Raw genomic sequence first — 16,918 nt, 5'->3', positions numbered from 1 at the left:
TCCTAAGTATATATAATTCCTTACCTTTCAAGGTATTTTAAAAATGGTCCATCCTTCTCTTTCAAGATATTTTGAAAAGGCTCCATTTTTATTGAAATTAAACCAAATTGCAAATATTACTTAAATGGCCAGAACTATTTATTTTCCAAAACTTTTAAAAAGGTGACAATTTCAGCTATCTGGTTGCTAGGTAGGCATTAGTTTGAAAGAGAGTCAGGAATATAAATAGAGGAGGGCAAACATATAAAGATAAGTAATAAAAAGTAGAAATAACATTTCAGCCTCGCAGAACAATCTTTTTTTGGCTGCTGAGTTCCATGGCCCCCCTTTGAAAGCTGCAAAGAATTTGAAGAAGAAATAATTTAAAAAAAACTACAAATAAAAAATGAAGACCAATTGAAAAGTTGCGAAAACCATTTTATAACATATTAACCTGAAGGTGAAGCACACCTTTAAACCCTTTTGCACAGCTTTATAAATAGGCTCCATAATTAATTGTGAAATCAAGCTCTGGTGATATACAGCTCCATTTCCTGTGTGTGTATTACTTGGTTGTGTCAGACACTTTTGTTGACACAACCAATATCACCCCATATTTCATGTCTGTCTTAATTACGTAAATGTCTATCAAGGCTTTAATTCTGCCAAATCCCACTGCACACCTGCTTTATGTTGGTTGACCTGACCTTGATTACATCCCTAGACCCAGAGTTCCTGGCCTCTGTAGTAGTTAACCCCTAGGTTAGCAAATTATGTTGCAACTATTACACATGAATGTTTTAATCATTGATATTGCTGGAGATATTTGTAATGTTCAACATTGTTTGGCATCTCTTCGAGATTGGACAAGCTGTGTTTTATTTAGTGCACATATGTGAATGGTTTATATTCAAAGTATATTTGTAGAAATACAATTAAGTTACACATATTTAAATATTTGACCAGTATTTACACACACACACACACACTTCTATTGTGCTTGTTTAATAATAATAATGCAGTACCCACAAGCCCATCCATATATTTAGGGTCAAATTCGAATTTCAATTTTCATGTTTTTTTTTTGTCAAAACTCTCAAATTCGAATTGTGAATTATCCAAACTCGATTCAAATTTTAATTCAAAAACTCAGAGCTCGAACTCAACTATTCGCCACCTAAAACCTGCCGAATTACTGTATAAGTCAGTGGGAGAGGGCCAGGGATCAATTTGGTGATGTTAGTAGCCTTCTCTGAAAGAAAACTCAAATCAAGGGAGTTTTTTAGTCGGTAAAATTTGTTTGAGTTTTAAATATTCTATTTTTTTTCTAATTGAATATTCGAATTTTGAATAAAAGTGAATTCGAAATTCACATGAATTCGAGATTCGACCCTTACTAAATGTTCCTCTTATGTATTGCATTATTTTTCTACATGACTGTATATTGTTGGCTGTTTTTCTATTTTTTTGTCTCATCGTTCTGTAGTCAGAGAAAACACAAGTACTACTTTAAAGCTGCTTCTCTTGTGGAAACATTCAAACAGCTATTACTTTCATGTTACTTCACAGTCACCCTGGATATGGTGTTTGCTTCTGGGTTCCCATAGCAGGTTGCATCAGTAGGTGCACCAGACTTGTGCTCAGCAAATTGGATGCAAGTGCCATTTCAGAGGTGCTTTTAGGGCTCTTGCACACGGGCGGTTTTACCTGTGCTCCCCTGAGTTGCGCTTTCTTCCGTTCAGCCGCAGGGGAGCGCAGGAGTATATACACTCAATTATTGTTAAGGGGGCTGTACTCACACAGACGCATATCAGCGCCAAATGCAGGTGGTACGCAGCATGTTGCATTTCACATGTGTTCGGCACATACATGCGTCTGTGTGAGTACAGCCCCCTTGACAATAATTTAGTGTGTCTACTCCTGCGCTCCCCTGCGGCTGAACGGAAGAAAGTGCAATGCAGGAGAGAGAAAAACCACCCATATGTAAGAGCCCTTACTCTAGAAGTGCTTGGTAACTTGCAAAATTGCTGCAAATGGAACTCTGCACCCTGCCAAAATTAAACTGGAGTTATAGGAAAAGCAAAAGCCCTCGTATCACAACCACACCAAATGAAGTGTATGGGTTAGTGTAAAAAAATGTGTTTACCACTTACTTAAGTGCAAGCTGTTAGGCAGAAGTCACAGGAGGGCCAGACGGGGTTAATGGAGGGCATCTATGTGAGTCCAAATGCTTAGGTTTGGTTAAATATTCTATAGGATTTTTTACAAAACATTTAAATACAGTACTGCCAGTCATGCATTTATGCTATATTTCTCAAAATACTGTTTTTTCCTGTGTAGCTGATGTCTGATGATATGAAACCCATGGAGCAGCAAACATTTTCTCCAGTTGTACGAAATGTAAGTTTTTTTTTAATTTATTTATTTTTAAATCAATTTACCTCTTTCTGAATTATTTGACATGGTTTTTACATTTCTTATATGTACGGATATAGGCAGTGATTGCATCCAGTGGGTGTTTGACTCCCAAATACAAGTACATACAGAAGCTAAGAGAGAGCAGGTGAGATGCTTTCTTGTTTGTACCAGTTTTAATACATTAGTGTAACCTCTCAGGAAGTAGAGGCACCCAGCAAATTAAGTTCCACTATGTGTCCAAGGCTCATCTGCATTTCCCTAGTTGTCCTGTGATTTCCCTGTTCTGCCTCATGTATAAATTCTGTCTTTGAGCAAGTGTACCCATCTGACTGTACAAGCCCCATGAATGCTAGACCTTCCCTTTTAGCTTTTTTGTTGTTGCTGGATTTTAACACAATAGTCGCATATGTAGTAAAAGACACGTTAAGATTTACAAGAGTTTATTAGCTAACTTTCTGTTGTTATGTGTAGTTAATAATACAAATTTGAATCTCGTGTTAATTGTAGAGAACATGCACAGTTAATGACCCAAGGAACAAAAAAGAAGATCTTGGTGCTTGGATCTGGTTATGTATCTGGACCAGTTATAAATTACCTCACAAGAGATCCCAATGTTGAAATAACTGCAGGTAATCTTAGTGAAGGATTTATTAGTAAATAATATTATTGTTTTTCGTTATATTTGACATCACACTTATCTGTACAGATATAGGACTGGATTGTTATCCTGATGTTAGTGTCTGGGGTTTTCCTGTTAAGGGATCTTTATGTAATTTGAATCTCTATACCTTAAAGAGATACTGACACCAGAAAAAAGCTTTACTTTAATATCTATCATAACATTATCTTTAAATGATATTACTGCATTTATAATATTGCCATAAAAATATCTGCCTGCTTTTACATAACCTTTCTTACTACCCTGTTACTCTATGAGGGGCTGCCTTATCTGTGCAGCAGTAGTCCATTAGCATTAGAAACTCTAACTGACAAGTTGAGAAGGGACAGTCGGGTTGACAAAACAGTCAGGTTTAGGAACTTCAAGTGACAATTACTTACAAAAGCAGAACTATCAGTGAAAAACGATCAACATGACCTATAGGTAACTTTTTTTTCCGATTAATATTCGTCTGAGTTTAAGATATTCGTCTTTAATAATTAATCAAATTCAAATTTCAAGTAAAATCAAATTCAAACTTGCATTAATTTGAAATTCGAATATTGATAAATGTGCCTCTAAAAGTCTAATATCTAAAAGGTAACATTTAACTGTTTAAATGCAAAATACATATTATATTTGCATCTGTTTCATTATTTGTATTCAATTCTGTTTGCTCTCCACAGTATCAATGGTTAAAGATCAGGTTGATCATCTGTCAAAAAGATACCATAACACAACTCCAATAGCCATGGATATTTATAAAAACGAAGAGAAGCTTTCAACACTAATAAAGAAGCATGACCTCGTAGTCAGGTAACTTTAAAAATCTGTACATGTTTTCTTGCTTGTAGTAGTCCTTAATGATACAGTGGATGCATCAAGCACTCCTGGTCTCTAGGTTATGAATTAAACATTTAAACGGCATGTAAAGGCAAACAAATAAAATCCCATTTTTACTCTCCAATATACTTTAATTAAAAAATGTGTACCGTTTTTATAAGAAACTGGACTGTATGCAGTGAAATTCTCCCAGTGTGTTGTATAATTACTTAGTGCCACCTATATTATTTTTAGAAATAAAAGGAGTATGAATGATTGACCTCACACAACATTACTACTCCACATAAGGAGGGCGTGATTGTTTATCACATCATTCTGCTCAAGATAAGATATTTCTTTCTGTTTTCCATCTGAAAAAAGTCTTTGGTCATAGGTTTCAGCCCATACACCAGTTAGCATCTTGGATGCACTGTAGCTACACCTGCTGATACATGGGGTTGAATTTGTGATTTGAGGACTGTGTTAAACACATTACAAACTGAAATAACCCCAACAAAGTGATGTTTGGTACAGCACCAACCAAAAATGTAAGGAGGATATAGGTAGATGAGCACGAGTAGACAAAAAGGGAATACGTTTTCCTTTGGGGAAAACTTACTGCACCTCCACCATCATTTAACAAGAAAGAGTCAACAATATTCCTAAAAGTAATTTTAATTATCTCCACTAACATTTTTTATGTTTTTTTTTCAACTTTCCGAGTATAAGCCAACCCTTTCACAGCTGTCACCATAGCTGTACATTATATTGTGAAAACCGTTTTATTCATACATTTTGTTCTAAAATAAAAACGGGAAATAAATATGAGCTTATCCCTCTGAAATGCCATTGCTTTCCATTCTTTAGTTTGCTACCTTATTCAGCACATCCATCAGTGGCCAAAAAGTGTATCAAGAACAAAGTCAACTTGGTTACAGCCAGTTACATCACTCCTGCCATGAAAGAACTTCAACAAAGGTAAAGAAAGGTTTTTAGCAACTGTCGCTTAAATAAGTATATATGTTTAGAATTTGTAGTGGTTTTGTCACTTAAAGGCATTTTTATGTTTTGTTTCAATGTCGCACTCTTAAATCAGTAGGTAAGTAATTTATTTTTATTTTGGTAGTAACAATATCTTCCACAGATATGCTTAGTATGGTCACATTTCCCTGTTTATTGGCATATTAACATTACCTCCATGATTGCTGAAGTAAAGCTTTTTGCTTTTTATTCCCTTAAAACATGCTGAATTCATCTGTGCTGTAGTGAGCCACTTTGTATCTGATGACAACTGGTTCTCTAGTTGCCTCCTAAGGGCTGAACTCCACGGCGCGTTGAGACCCGATTCGTCGCCAGGTGATGACACCCATGCAACGTGTCGAATGTCCAGAATATAATGGCAGTGATCGAGAAATCGCAGGTGCAAACTACATGTATCCAACTATCGAATGAAGATGCAGCGTGTGTCGTTCACATCCGACAGTCGGATACATGTAGTTTGTACCTGCGATTTCTCGATCAGTGCCATTATATTCGGTATGTCCAGCACGTCGAATGTGTGTCATCGCCTGGCCACGAATCGGGTTTCAACGTGCCCGTGGAGTTCAGCCCTGATGTGGTTTGCTGGGTATTATTGCTCATTCTGTTATTTATTTGTCTCAAGGTATACTCCACTTGCTAAGCTTTACACCAGTAAACCCTCAAAGTAATACTGTTCTGAGTCCTCTGTCAAAAGAAACACCGCATGTCTTTCTTTCTGTTGTGTATACAGGGGCTGCTGTATCAGACTAGTATTCACCACCATTTTTGCTCATGTGGCCCTGATGCCCATATATAGGGCCACATTCAAATCAATGAGAAAATGCTATTTTATGGTTTATAACATAAAAATTTATGGGCAAGATTTAGGGCAGATTTACATAGGGTCGAATATTGATTAACCCTCGATATTCGACTGCCAAATGTAAATCCTTCCACTTCGAATATTGAACTCGAAGGATTTACCGCAATTCCTACGATCGAATGATTGAAGGAAAAATTGTTCGATCGAACGATTAAATCCTCGAATCGAACGATTCGAAGGATTTTAATCCATCGATCGAAGGATTTTCCTTCGATCAGAAAATTGTTAGGAAGCCTATGAGGACCTTCCCCATAGGCTAACATTGGCCTCAGTAGGTTTTATTTGCCGAAGTAGGGGTCGACGTATTTTTTAAAGAGACAATACTTTGACTATCGAATGGTCGAATATTCGATGGTCGAAGTAGCCATATTTGTCCATTCGAAATTCGAAGTATTTTTTCTTCTATTCTTTGCCCTAAACTAGTTCCAGTTTCCCCCATAGACTTCAATAGTTTGTATGCGATAAACAGTGAGATAAGTTTGTTCTCATTGTATGGGAAAATCTGGAATTAGGAAATGTCTTTTTTTTCATAAAATTTAATCTGGTCAGTAATATTTAAGTTGCCCAATTCTACTTATCAAGTGAATCAGATGAATATTGAATTACCACCTTCATCAGGCATCAATCGGGTTGACTGTATAATTGCATTCCCCTACCATTGTGTTCTGGCTGACAGTGTAGTAATGACACTGAGTATGTTATTAAATTATTGCTAAGCGATATTTATTAAAATGTGATGGGGTAAGTTTTGGGGCACCCTTGACCATAATCACTTTTTCCACATTTATTTTGTATAAATTGTAAGACCATGTACTGGCATGCAAGTGCGAATGCAGAAATTTTCCGGGTGAGGGGGGCAAGATTCTCTGTGAATGAAGTATGGCAATGTCAGTCTTAAAGGAGAAACAAACCCTTAATAAAAAAAAAAGCCCTACCCTACATAGACCCCCCCTCCCTCCCCCCCAGCCTAACTGCTACCCCTGGCAAACTTTCTTTACTTACCCCTCCATGAAGATTCTGTCCAGAGTTCACGGGCGCCATCTTCTTCTCTTCGGAATGAGACCGGCGTGGTGGTGCATGCGCAGTTGGAGAAATTTTCTGTTTCGCGACAACTACGAATGCATCGAAACTCACAAAAATTGCCAAAGTGCCGGTCTCATTCCGAGAATTAACTAAGTGGCTGAAGATATCGCCCATGAAATCCGCAGGACAGAATCTGCACGGAAGGGTAAGTAAAGAGTAGAGGCATTTGCCCGGGGTAACAGTTTGGCAGGGGGAGGAGAGAGGGGGGTCTATGTAGGATGGGGGGGTAGGGATTTTTTTTTATTAAGGGTTTTTTTTCTCCTTTAACAGCTTGATCCTAATGACTACATTCAGCAGTTGCTGTTTCATCTGTACTGGAAATACTAGTTTGGTTTTGATCCCTTTTGTTTGCTTTCTTTGTTTACTCCTCTAAGTTACAGTGGTTTGCTGGATTGTACTGATTTTCTAGCTGGCACTAACTTTCACTAGTTTGCTGACTGCCACTGGTTTGCTGGCTGACACTGCTTTGTACTGGTTTGCTGGATTGTATTGGTTTGCTGTCTGGCACTGGTTTGCTGACTGGCACTGGTACTTTATTGTACTGGTATGATTTGCTGGATTGTACTGATGAGAATGAGATGCCCACACTCCACTCTCTCCACAAACTGTCAGTTCAGGATGGAAGGCTTAGACAGCTTATTTCTGGACTCTCCAGGTCCTCCCCCATTCGCCTGCTTGCTGTCTCTGTCAAGCGTGGATATTGGAAGTTTCTTGCCTGCTCAAAAATACAGGCTCTCTACTGTCAAAAGTAAAAGCAAGCACCGTGATCTGTGAAGAACTAATACATGGCTGGTACTAGTAAGCTAGCTGCTACTGTGCTCCTGTGTCCACCATACGGACAATGGCTGCCTATGCTCACACTCTTAGTAGTGACGTCACGCAGAGTTGCTGCGGCCGTCTACTCTCTGTGCACGTAACTGCCTGAGGCTGAGCATCTCTATGGCAGCCAGCTACACATTGCATGGATTGCATTTTGCCAGGGAATTCAGGAGGGAACCCCCCATGCCCCCTGTGATGCCCATGTGGCATGGTTTCTCCTTTTTGGGAGAATGGCTATAAATAAATACTGTATATAGTATTCGTTTTCAGTATGGACCTTGCTGTCACTTTGCCAAGAGTTTCCCATTACTGTCTGTTATTTTTTGCCTCCCCCTGTTCCTTTCTCCTTAGGAAATTATAACACTACAGTGAGGTAGTGGCAGCAGATTAGAAAGGATATGGCACAACAGAGAAAAATGGAGTGTTATAAAATAACATTGCAAGTTATGATTGGAGCTTCTTAAAAGAAGCAAGAAAAAATACTTATTTCCATTACACAAACACAGAAAATGCAAAGTGCTGTTTATAGGCTAGTTGGTAATCGATGAAATGCAGGGTTCAGTGTTCCTATTTCTAGTTCAATTACATTTTTACTCAGGGTTGTATAGTTCTTGGCACTTATACAGTATATGACTTCAAAAAAAGCTACCCCCCCCATGCCTCCCCGCAGCCCCCATACTTGGCAAGACAGCCTGTGCTTCTGCTCTCTCAGGAGCTGACGTTGGGCTTGTGGGAGAGAGCAAAGTCTCTGGAGGATAAAAACAACACCCCAGGCTACTTAGTCCTGTTCCCCCAAACCAGTGTCCGGTCCTTTGTGAGCAACTCATCTTGATAATGGGGGCTGTGAGTGTGTATTGGAGTAACCAAGGCAGAAGAAAAATATAAGGTTAGCGCTGGATAGCTTTATTTCACTGTGTTCAAGTTTTTCTTTTTCATGTTCTAAGTTATTATTACTATTAACATTAACATTATATAGCACCAACATAATTCGCAGTGCTGTTGTTGATCAAGTTTTTAAATAAATAAGCATATTTCCAGTTTATTGAGTTTTGAGTTTTTTGCATAAGATAAACATATTCTTTTAAATGAAATGAAACCTTTAAAAGGGTGGAATTCTGGAAATATGCATGATAAACACTACTTTCTATAGGTTTCATGAATACAAATTACAGATATGGGATCTATATCTGGAAACCTATTATCTGGAAAACGTTATGCCTTTTATGATAAAGTTTACTCAAACCTTTATTGCCGACTGGTTTTCTTTTTCTCTGTAATAATAAAATAGTGGCTTGTCCTTGATGTTAATGTAACTAGCAACAGAAAGTCCTAAGCATTCCACATAAAAATCTTGTGTACTGGGAGTCTCCTATAAACCGAATACATTTTGGTCCATTGCTGGTTATTATGTTGTAAACAGAGACTAGTTTTAGTTAATATAAATACTTCTTGTTTTTTTTTCTTTTTACAAGGTTTTTATTTGTTTCAAATGTATTATTGCAGTGCAGAAGACGCTGGGATTATAATTGTTGGTGAAATGGGTTTGGATCCTGGTCTTGATCACATGCTGGCCATGGAATGCTTTGACAAAGCTAAAGATGTTGGAGCAAAGGTAAATCTATAACAAATTACATTCTCTGTAGAGTTATTATACAAAGTCTCTCTCTCCTCAAGACATTTAGAAACTCCATTGTGCACCATTCTTTTATCGCTCTAAAGGTTTTTCAGACCCAGAATTGTATTACAGTGATGTACCATAGATATTAACATAAGGTTTACAACAGGCCTGCATCTGCTGTAATAAGCCTAGAAACCTTATATTCATATATAAAGCACATCAAATATTCTTTAGACATTTATGTTGGATTAAATATCTATAGTTATAAAAAGATTTGCAATTACGCTACAATGTTCTTAAACTTTCTTCTGTTTATGTATTCTCTATTGTGGAAAGGTAAAGCCCTTGGTATATACTTTCCCCTAAAACAATGCTATCCAGCTATTAGAAAAATTAGATAATGTAACAAGTACACAAATAAATAATACACAGCTAGTAGAATAAGAGTATAACGTTTTTGAATTAGAATTTTTCGATTGGAAAACAAGCATCTATTTTTATAGCATGATCCTTTAGCTAATTACTTACTTCACAATAACATGCAATGAAGAAAATATAAGCAAATGTACTTAAATCTGCTTTGCTTGTCTTTAGGTGGAATCCTATATTTCTTTTTGTGGAGGACTTCCCGCTCCTGAGTTTTCGGACAACCCCCTAAGATATAAATTCAGCTGGAGTCCACTTGCTGTTCTCTTTAACACAATACAGCCTGCTACATATCTGAAGGATGGACAGGTAAAAAATTAAATTGCATAAATTAATTATTTTCTCCAGTACTGTGTAGAAACCCATTTCTAATATAGAGAGTAATTTGGAATAGTATTTTCAGGTAAGAATAAATGTTAAACAACATTTTGAGCTTTTATTATGCCTTGTTAGTCAGGAAGGGTGCTACATTGCAGATGTGTATATGCCCATAGCAACCAATCAATTATTAGTATTGTTACCAGTTAGAAAATGAAAACAAGAATATTATTTTGGCTATTCCACTAGTGTATGTAAATCAGGCCCTGCAGAGTTATGATGCCAGGGACACACATTATAGATAGAACACAAAGTTATGGGGTGGGTGTGCAAGTCTGCATGGATTTGAGCTAGGGACCTGCAGTTTGCTGTATAGTGTCTAATACCTATTTTCTATATGAGCAGATAGCTAGGTTTTTGGTTTGATGCTTTGCTGTCCCATGATATTCTGATGAGTGCAGTCCATTCAGTTGTATTTATCTGTCCCCAGAAGTTTTCCACTGGCTTCAATATTATATCCCCAGCTTCATGCTCACTGCTAGTTGAAGGTCAAGTCTGCTTGTACCTGGAGGCTCTGTTTCCTGAATCATGGCTACTTGTTTTCTGACTCCTTGTGCCTGCCCTGTGCGCAGGATTGATCTCCTGGTTTCGACCTTGGTTTTTTCCTGTTTTCAAGTTTGCCTTATGATTCATTGTACATTTGTGTATATGGTTCTTACCCAGTCTGTCTGACTACACTTAGTTCTGTACTCAGCATCTCTATTTCTAAATTGTATGTCCCTTCTTCAAGCCAGTGGGAGTCTCTGAATTCTCATGCATTAAAACTTGGTGGCGCCTGAGTAGCTGAGGGACAGGCCAAGCAAAAATGATCTGTTATAGGCAGAAAAGCAAACTTAAACCAGAATCTACTTCCTCTGCTAAAGTTTGGGTTGGCCTTACATGGCACAAGGACAATTCTGTGGTCCATTTTATTGACCTCATTGTGACCTCATTCATGCTTTGTCCATGAGTTCCTTTTATTTGTAGGGATACTAGGTACTGTATGTGGAATGATATAAAAATGCTGGTTGGCAGCACAGTGTTGATCAAAGCTCAGATTTACCAACACACCATGACCCCTAGCAGGTCCTTATAACACAATATATTGCCAAAGAATTGTCTTGCCAAAAAACACATGTACCAAGAGAGATCTCGGTAAGTTGTGATGACATGTCTTCATAGTATTCAGTAATAAAAACTTATAGGAAAATAAAAACTTATAGGAAACCTCTACGTCATTACTTAGAGGAGAACTAACCCCCCCGACAAAGTCCTCATCCATTCCCTCCCCACAGAGTCTATTTCAGTGAACAGTAGTAATGCTGACCTATACAAGCAGAAATGTGCAGCAGAGCTAGCAGGCACAATCTTCTGAAACTTCTTGTCCTTTTCTGATCACTTCGGTGACATGGAGCTCACTGGTGCATGCACAACTGAAGATACTCTGTAATTACCTTCAACTGCTCATGCACCAGCATGCTCTGTGTAAAAGCCCAAATACACAATTTTGCAAATGTAATTTAAAGCAGCTTTCCAATATACAATAATGAAAAATGTTCAATCATTATAACGTTACTTGTAATTGCTATAGAAAGCAATATCTGTTTGTCTTTTCCTAATTCTTGAACTGCTAGTCCTGATAGCAGTCACTTCTCCTCAAACCAAGTTCTGCATGTCCCATAATGCCTTGCACACTTCTGTGACTTGTTCTTTATAGGTCTATTAATTATAGAATATGCAAGGCACTGTGTGAACTCTGTGTGAGTTTAGAGGAGAACATGTAATAAGGACCAACAATAATGGTAATAGCAAAGGTACAGACAGATGACACAGTCAATAGGACATTGCCAGAATATACAATGTTCTTGCAGGTAAATTTATAATACCCTCTTGATTCTGCCTAATGCCTTCTAAAATCCCGTTCCAATCCCTCCGAATCTACCCTCCGAATCAGCCTGTCCAAAGATGTCGCTGCCCCTCCCCTTGCATCATCAGCCTGTCCCCATCAAGCCATGGCTGGTATTTTACAAATGAAAAGGTGGCATCCCTAGTTGTCCAGTATACATGTGGGTGCCAGAGCCTACACAAGCTTTCATGTTGGCTGCCTTTATTTATTTAAATCATACGTAGTTTTTGTGAATGCTATGTAAGTGTTGAATATATTTACATGATCCTATTCTTGGTTTTAGTTCACCTTAAACAGAAGTGAAGGAGGACCATATTATGTTAATGTGTGTTATTTTACTTAATTTAATGTTCTCTTAATTCTTAGATTGTTAACATTGCAGCAGGGGGCTCCTTGCTTGAATCTGTGAATGCTATGGACTGCTTCCCGGGACTTAATTTAGAAGGCTTTCCAAACAGGGACAGCACAAAATACGCTGAACCCTATGGTATCCAGACTGCACATACATTAATGAGGGGAACCCTCAGATATAAGGTAAAATCTTTCCTTCTTATAAGTGCAAATTTTTACATTTTAAATATAGTTACATAATATTTTAAGTTCTGAATCACTAACCACATATACAACAGTCCAACTGAAAAAAATAAGTAAAATTAAAGTAAAAAATCTCACAGTTCACCCTACTCTAACAATGCATGTTTCCTAAAAATCAAACAGCTAATAAAAAAACCTAATAATTAAAAGTGCAAAAGCATTTATTAGGACACCAGACAAAAAAAGCCTAACGCATTTGTGCCTGTTGGAGCACTCATAGGCTTTTTTGATTTTTGGGGAACTCACATTTTTTGCTTTGACTGTAACAAATTAAGGCTAATGACAGTCGGATCCCATAGATCAATGCACATATATTCAGGGTTTAAAGGCAGTAGATCGTCATTTCTCTGCTTGCATATATACACCAGCATAGAAGGCGACCTGTTAGCTGTTAACCTAATAATATGGTTTTTAGTGCTCATCCTGTCTGGAGGTGCTGTATGCATTTTCAGCATCTACATACAATTCATTATTAGCATGTAAAAAAATCATATTTTTGTGTTTTCATGATTTCAGGGGTTTTGTAACGCAATGAGTGGATTCGTGAAATTGGGACTAATAAGTACAGATCCATGTCCACTACTTGAAGTGAATGCTCCACCGATAACATGGGTAAATATGTAACTGTAAATATGTAACATAAAACATTTCTCTTTCTCTAAGATAGCCCTTCCTGTAAGTGCAAACGTTAGGGGGGTTTAGTATTCCTTGACCTCTGGAGACGGGACAAAAGAAAAAAAATGAGTGTCACTCCTCCCCTCTATATAATGTTCCACTCACTCCACCCCTTGAATTCTTTTAAAAAGTAAGCTGTGGCAGGTGGATCCACACAATAGTATTTGCTTGAGTCATACGCAAGTAATCTTGACACCAAAGTTACACTCATCTATGTCATCAAATATCGGTTTTCAACTTTCTACAGTTTAGATAATTTAAAGATAGCACAAAGAAATCTACTACTTTTATTGAGAAGTGGAGATTGTTTAAATGCTTCAGTGAGAGACAAATATAGCTTAGAAAGCTGTGAATGTAAGTTGGACACTCACCAAATTAGGTTTCAAACATTTGCTGCTGTCTCTGCAGAAGGAGCTTTTATGCCATCTACTGAATGTTTCAACATCAACAAGCACTGACACTTTTAAAGAGTTGGTGTACAATAAGTTGGATAAGGATGATAGTAACATGGAGGCTCTTCAGTGGTAAGATTTTTTTTTTTTTAATTGACTTTATGGATTGTGAGTATTAACGTATTCAGACCTCAGTATTCAATATAAAATTCAAATCCAACTACTATTTGCATTTCTTAATTAACTGACCTTTTTAATGAATTAAAATACTAATACCTTAGGATAAAAACATACATAATATTGTTGTATTTATATATGCAGCTTTGATTGCATTCCACATGATTTCTATTAAAGATGGATTGCGTTGTTTAAAATCGGCAGTCCTTGGTAGTCAAGGGAGACATTGAATGTAGACTAAGAAAAAATAAAAAATTTAAAGCAGAGCAGTCAAAGGAACATCATGGAGATGTTGAATAAATGTTGGTAAGTGAAAATATGAAAAAAAAGAGATGGAAAGAAAATGATGTTATTATAGCCATGGTCAGGAATGAGATAACAAAAGGCTTCAGGTCCAGAGCAAGTTAAAATAAGAAGATATTAGGGTTTGGGAACTGAATTTGTAAATTGCAATTCTGCATTCTGTCCTTGACTATCTGTGCAAATCAGTGGGTGTTCGAAAAACACATTTACCTAAACAGGTCCTAAAATGTGTAGCCTTTTTAAATACAACAAATTCTCTGTAAACTCGGGAATCCAATATAATTTGTATGTGTTTCTCTCTATTAACTATTAAGTTAACATTTCAGTTAACATTTGGGAACTGTTTAGTTAGGCTTTCCTTCAGCAAATGTACTGTGTGTGCAGAATTTTTGGAAAAATATGTTTGTCTTTTATAGGTTTGGATTACTAAGTGAGGAGCCAGTGCCTGTTGCAGACTCAATTGTTGATGCTCTGGCCAAACACCTTGAAATTATGCTCTCATTTGGTAAGATTTGTTTGCTTTTGTAGGCCTTGATTTCTTTAAAATATGCCCTATTAGTTAGTGCTGTTATGGAAGAAGTGTTATATCAGCTGTCTGGTATTCCAGGAAGTGGAAGATACAAGAGTAATTTGCTGAAAACCTGCCTGAATAACCTCATGCTACCTCCTATTGACTTGAATGGCAAACTCTTTACATTTAGACCAAAAATTCTGGAATTTTCAGATGACTGTAAAATGTCCTGTTTGCTATATTTATCATAGTCTCACTGTTTCTAATAATAAGAGTTCTCGTGATTTATGGTTTCACTTGCAAAACTAACACAACTTTCCAGACTGATGCATTTTTCATGTACCCGTATCTCTTACAGCTTTAGTTCCCCTTCAGTTGTAACTAGCACAATGGAGCTGTTGAATGTTAGTACTATTTCTGTACTATTTAAAGTGTATATTGTTAAAAGTGTAAGCTTAGGCTTCATTTTTTTGTTTTTAGGGCCAGGAGAAAGAGACATGATTGTTTTGAGAAATGATATTGGCATCAGACATCCTTCTGGCCATTTAGAATCCAAAAACATCAGTTTGGTCGTATACGGAGATGTAAATGGCTACTCGGCAATGGCTAAAACTGTGGGCTACCCAACAGCAATTGCTGCTAAAATGGTTTTGGATGGTAAGTAATGTTATTTTTTTTTCTGCGGCTGACAGTAGTGTGGCACAGACATATGTACTGCAAACAAGGTTATTTTCCTTTAAAACTCTCTTTGTCATATGGCACATTGCATTTGTTTAGTCCAGATATTTTCTATTGGTTGAATATTAAACATCTCATAACAGAGTGGAAACCAAGAGGATTCTTGTTTCCTTCTCACCAGCAGTAATTTGAGTTGCCAGTGGGAAAACATATGCCGTGAAGAAGCCCATAGTTTCTTAATGAGGGTACTTCATACAATGCACATGTTTTCCACCAGCAATTTACATTACTACTGGTGGGAAAGTGTAGATTAATTGAGGGTGACAAAACATCCCTTTGATCCCATTGATAGGCTGCTGGGGGTGATATAATTCCAACTTGCAGTGCCGCAGTAAAGAGAAACTGAAGTCACAAGACACTTGGGCAAGTAAGAAAATGGCTTGCCTCACATCAAAACAAATCTGTTTGCTCTATTGAAAAATGGATTTCGGTACAAGATTCTGATGGATTGCTATTAACTGTGTTTCTCTGTGACAGAATCCCTTTAAAAACAACCATATATGGGTTATATAGACCTTAACAAATATTACCATTAGTGTTTAGGTAGTGAAACAAGTGAACATTTGTCTATAGACTAGTTCTTTTCTTTACTGTACACATACCAGATTTGTGGACTGATACATCTGCCTGTGTGGATTTGATGATGAACGATTTAAAGCCAACATTGTTAACTTAAATCTGTATGTTTTTATTTTTCAGGGGAAGTTGAAAGCAGGGGCCTGGTAATTCCACTGACCAAGAATATCTATGGACCAATATTAGAACGTGTGAGGGAAGAAGGAATTCACTACAGCACAAAGAGCACATTTTCACTTTAATCTGGACCAAAAAATAACATAACTAGTAGCTACTTTTGGCCCTGGAAAATGCTTTGAACAATGTTTTCAACCGTTGCATACACACGCCCATTCACATTCAGTAACTTTTACGTTGGTCTTCTCTCTCTCTCTCTCTCTCCCTCTCTCTCTCTCTCTCTCTCTCCCTCTCTCTCTCTCTCTCTCTCTCTCTCTCTCTCTCTCTCCAAATGTTTGCATTTGGATTGCTGGAAAGCTTGCTGCATTTTCTTACAGTAATAATGCTGTACTTTATCTTGTTGCTGAACCTCAATCCTGGCACTGAATATGTACTGTGGTAAACTCAACGTTTTAAAAGTATTTATTGGAACATGAAAACATAAAATTGGTTATGGCAAAGTTAGTATGATAAACCAAAGAATCCCATATAATCATTAAGGGAAAGAAGTCAGCCAATTGATATGGGATTTTTTTTAACAAAAATAGTTACAGTAAAACAACATATGAACAGAGAATTGTTTCTTTTCTCCCAGCGCATTACACCAATGTAGACACTTCTAAATAACTGTACTGTGATTTTGAGTAGTTGACCTTCATTTATTGTGCGGGCAATATTGTGTATTGTATGAGATAATGTATCTGTTTTTTTTGCATTTGCTCTGAACTGGAAGAATTAACATTATTTAGCCGTGTTTTGTTGCTTAAACAAATTAAATATGGATATAATCCATAATGAATGACTCTT

The 16,918-nt window shown here is 37.1% G+C and overlaps 1 protein-coding gene across 3 annotated transcripts in view; it reads left to right on the top strand.

The window, feature by feature from the left end:
• aass.L (aminoadipate-semialdehyde synthase L homeolog) overlaps positions 1-16,918 on the top strand; it is a 36,868-nt gene extending 19,950 nt beyond the window's left edge. For 2 of the 3 annotated variants that reach the window (XM_018250964.2, XM_041585090.1), the window contains exons 12-24: positions 2,320-2,379; positions 2,475-2,542; positions 2,905-3,026; positions 3,742-3,871; positions 4,745-4,855; positions 9,186-9,294; positions 9,895-10,035; positions 12,356-12,523; positions 13,100-13,195; positions 13,667-13,782; positions 14,547-14,635; positions 15,122-15,298; positions 16,079-16,918. In XM_018250964.2, coding sequence (XP_018106453.1) covers positions 2,320-2,379; positions 2,475-2,542; positions 2,905-3,026; positions 3,742-3,871; positions 4,745-4,855; positions 9,186-9,294; positions 9,895-10,035; positions 12,356-12,523; positions 13,100-13,195; positions 13,667-13,782; positions 14,547-14,635; positions 15,122-15,298; positions 16,079-16,197 — 1,506 coding nt within the window. In that variant the 3' untranslated portion in view covers positions 16,198-16,918. 3 annotated transcript variants of the gene reach the window in all.

This window comes from Xenopus laevis, chromosome 3L, assembly GCF_017654675.1.
Source record: "Xenopus laevis strain J_2021 chromosome 3L, Xenopus_laevis_v10.1, whole genome shotgun sequence".
NCBI classification, from domain to species: domain Eukaryota; kingdom Metazoa; phylum Chordata; class Amphibia; order Anura; family Pipidae; genus Xenopus; species Xenopus laevis.
This window is presented reverse-complemented; position numbering and strand designations above follow the sequence as displayed.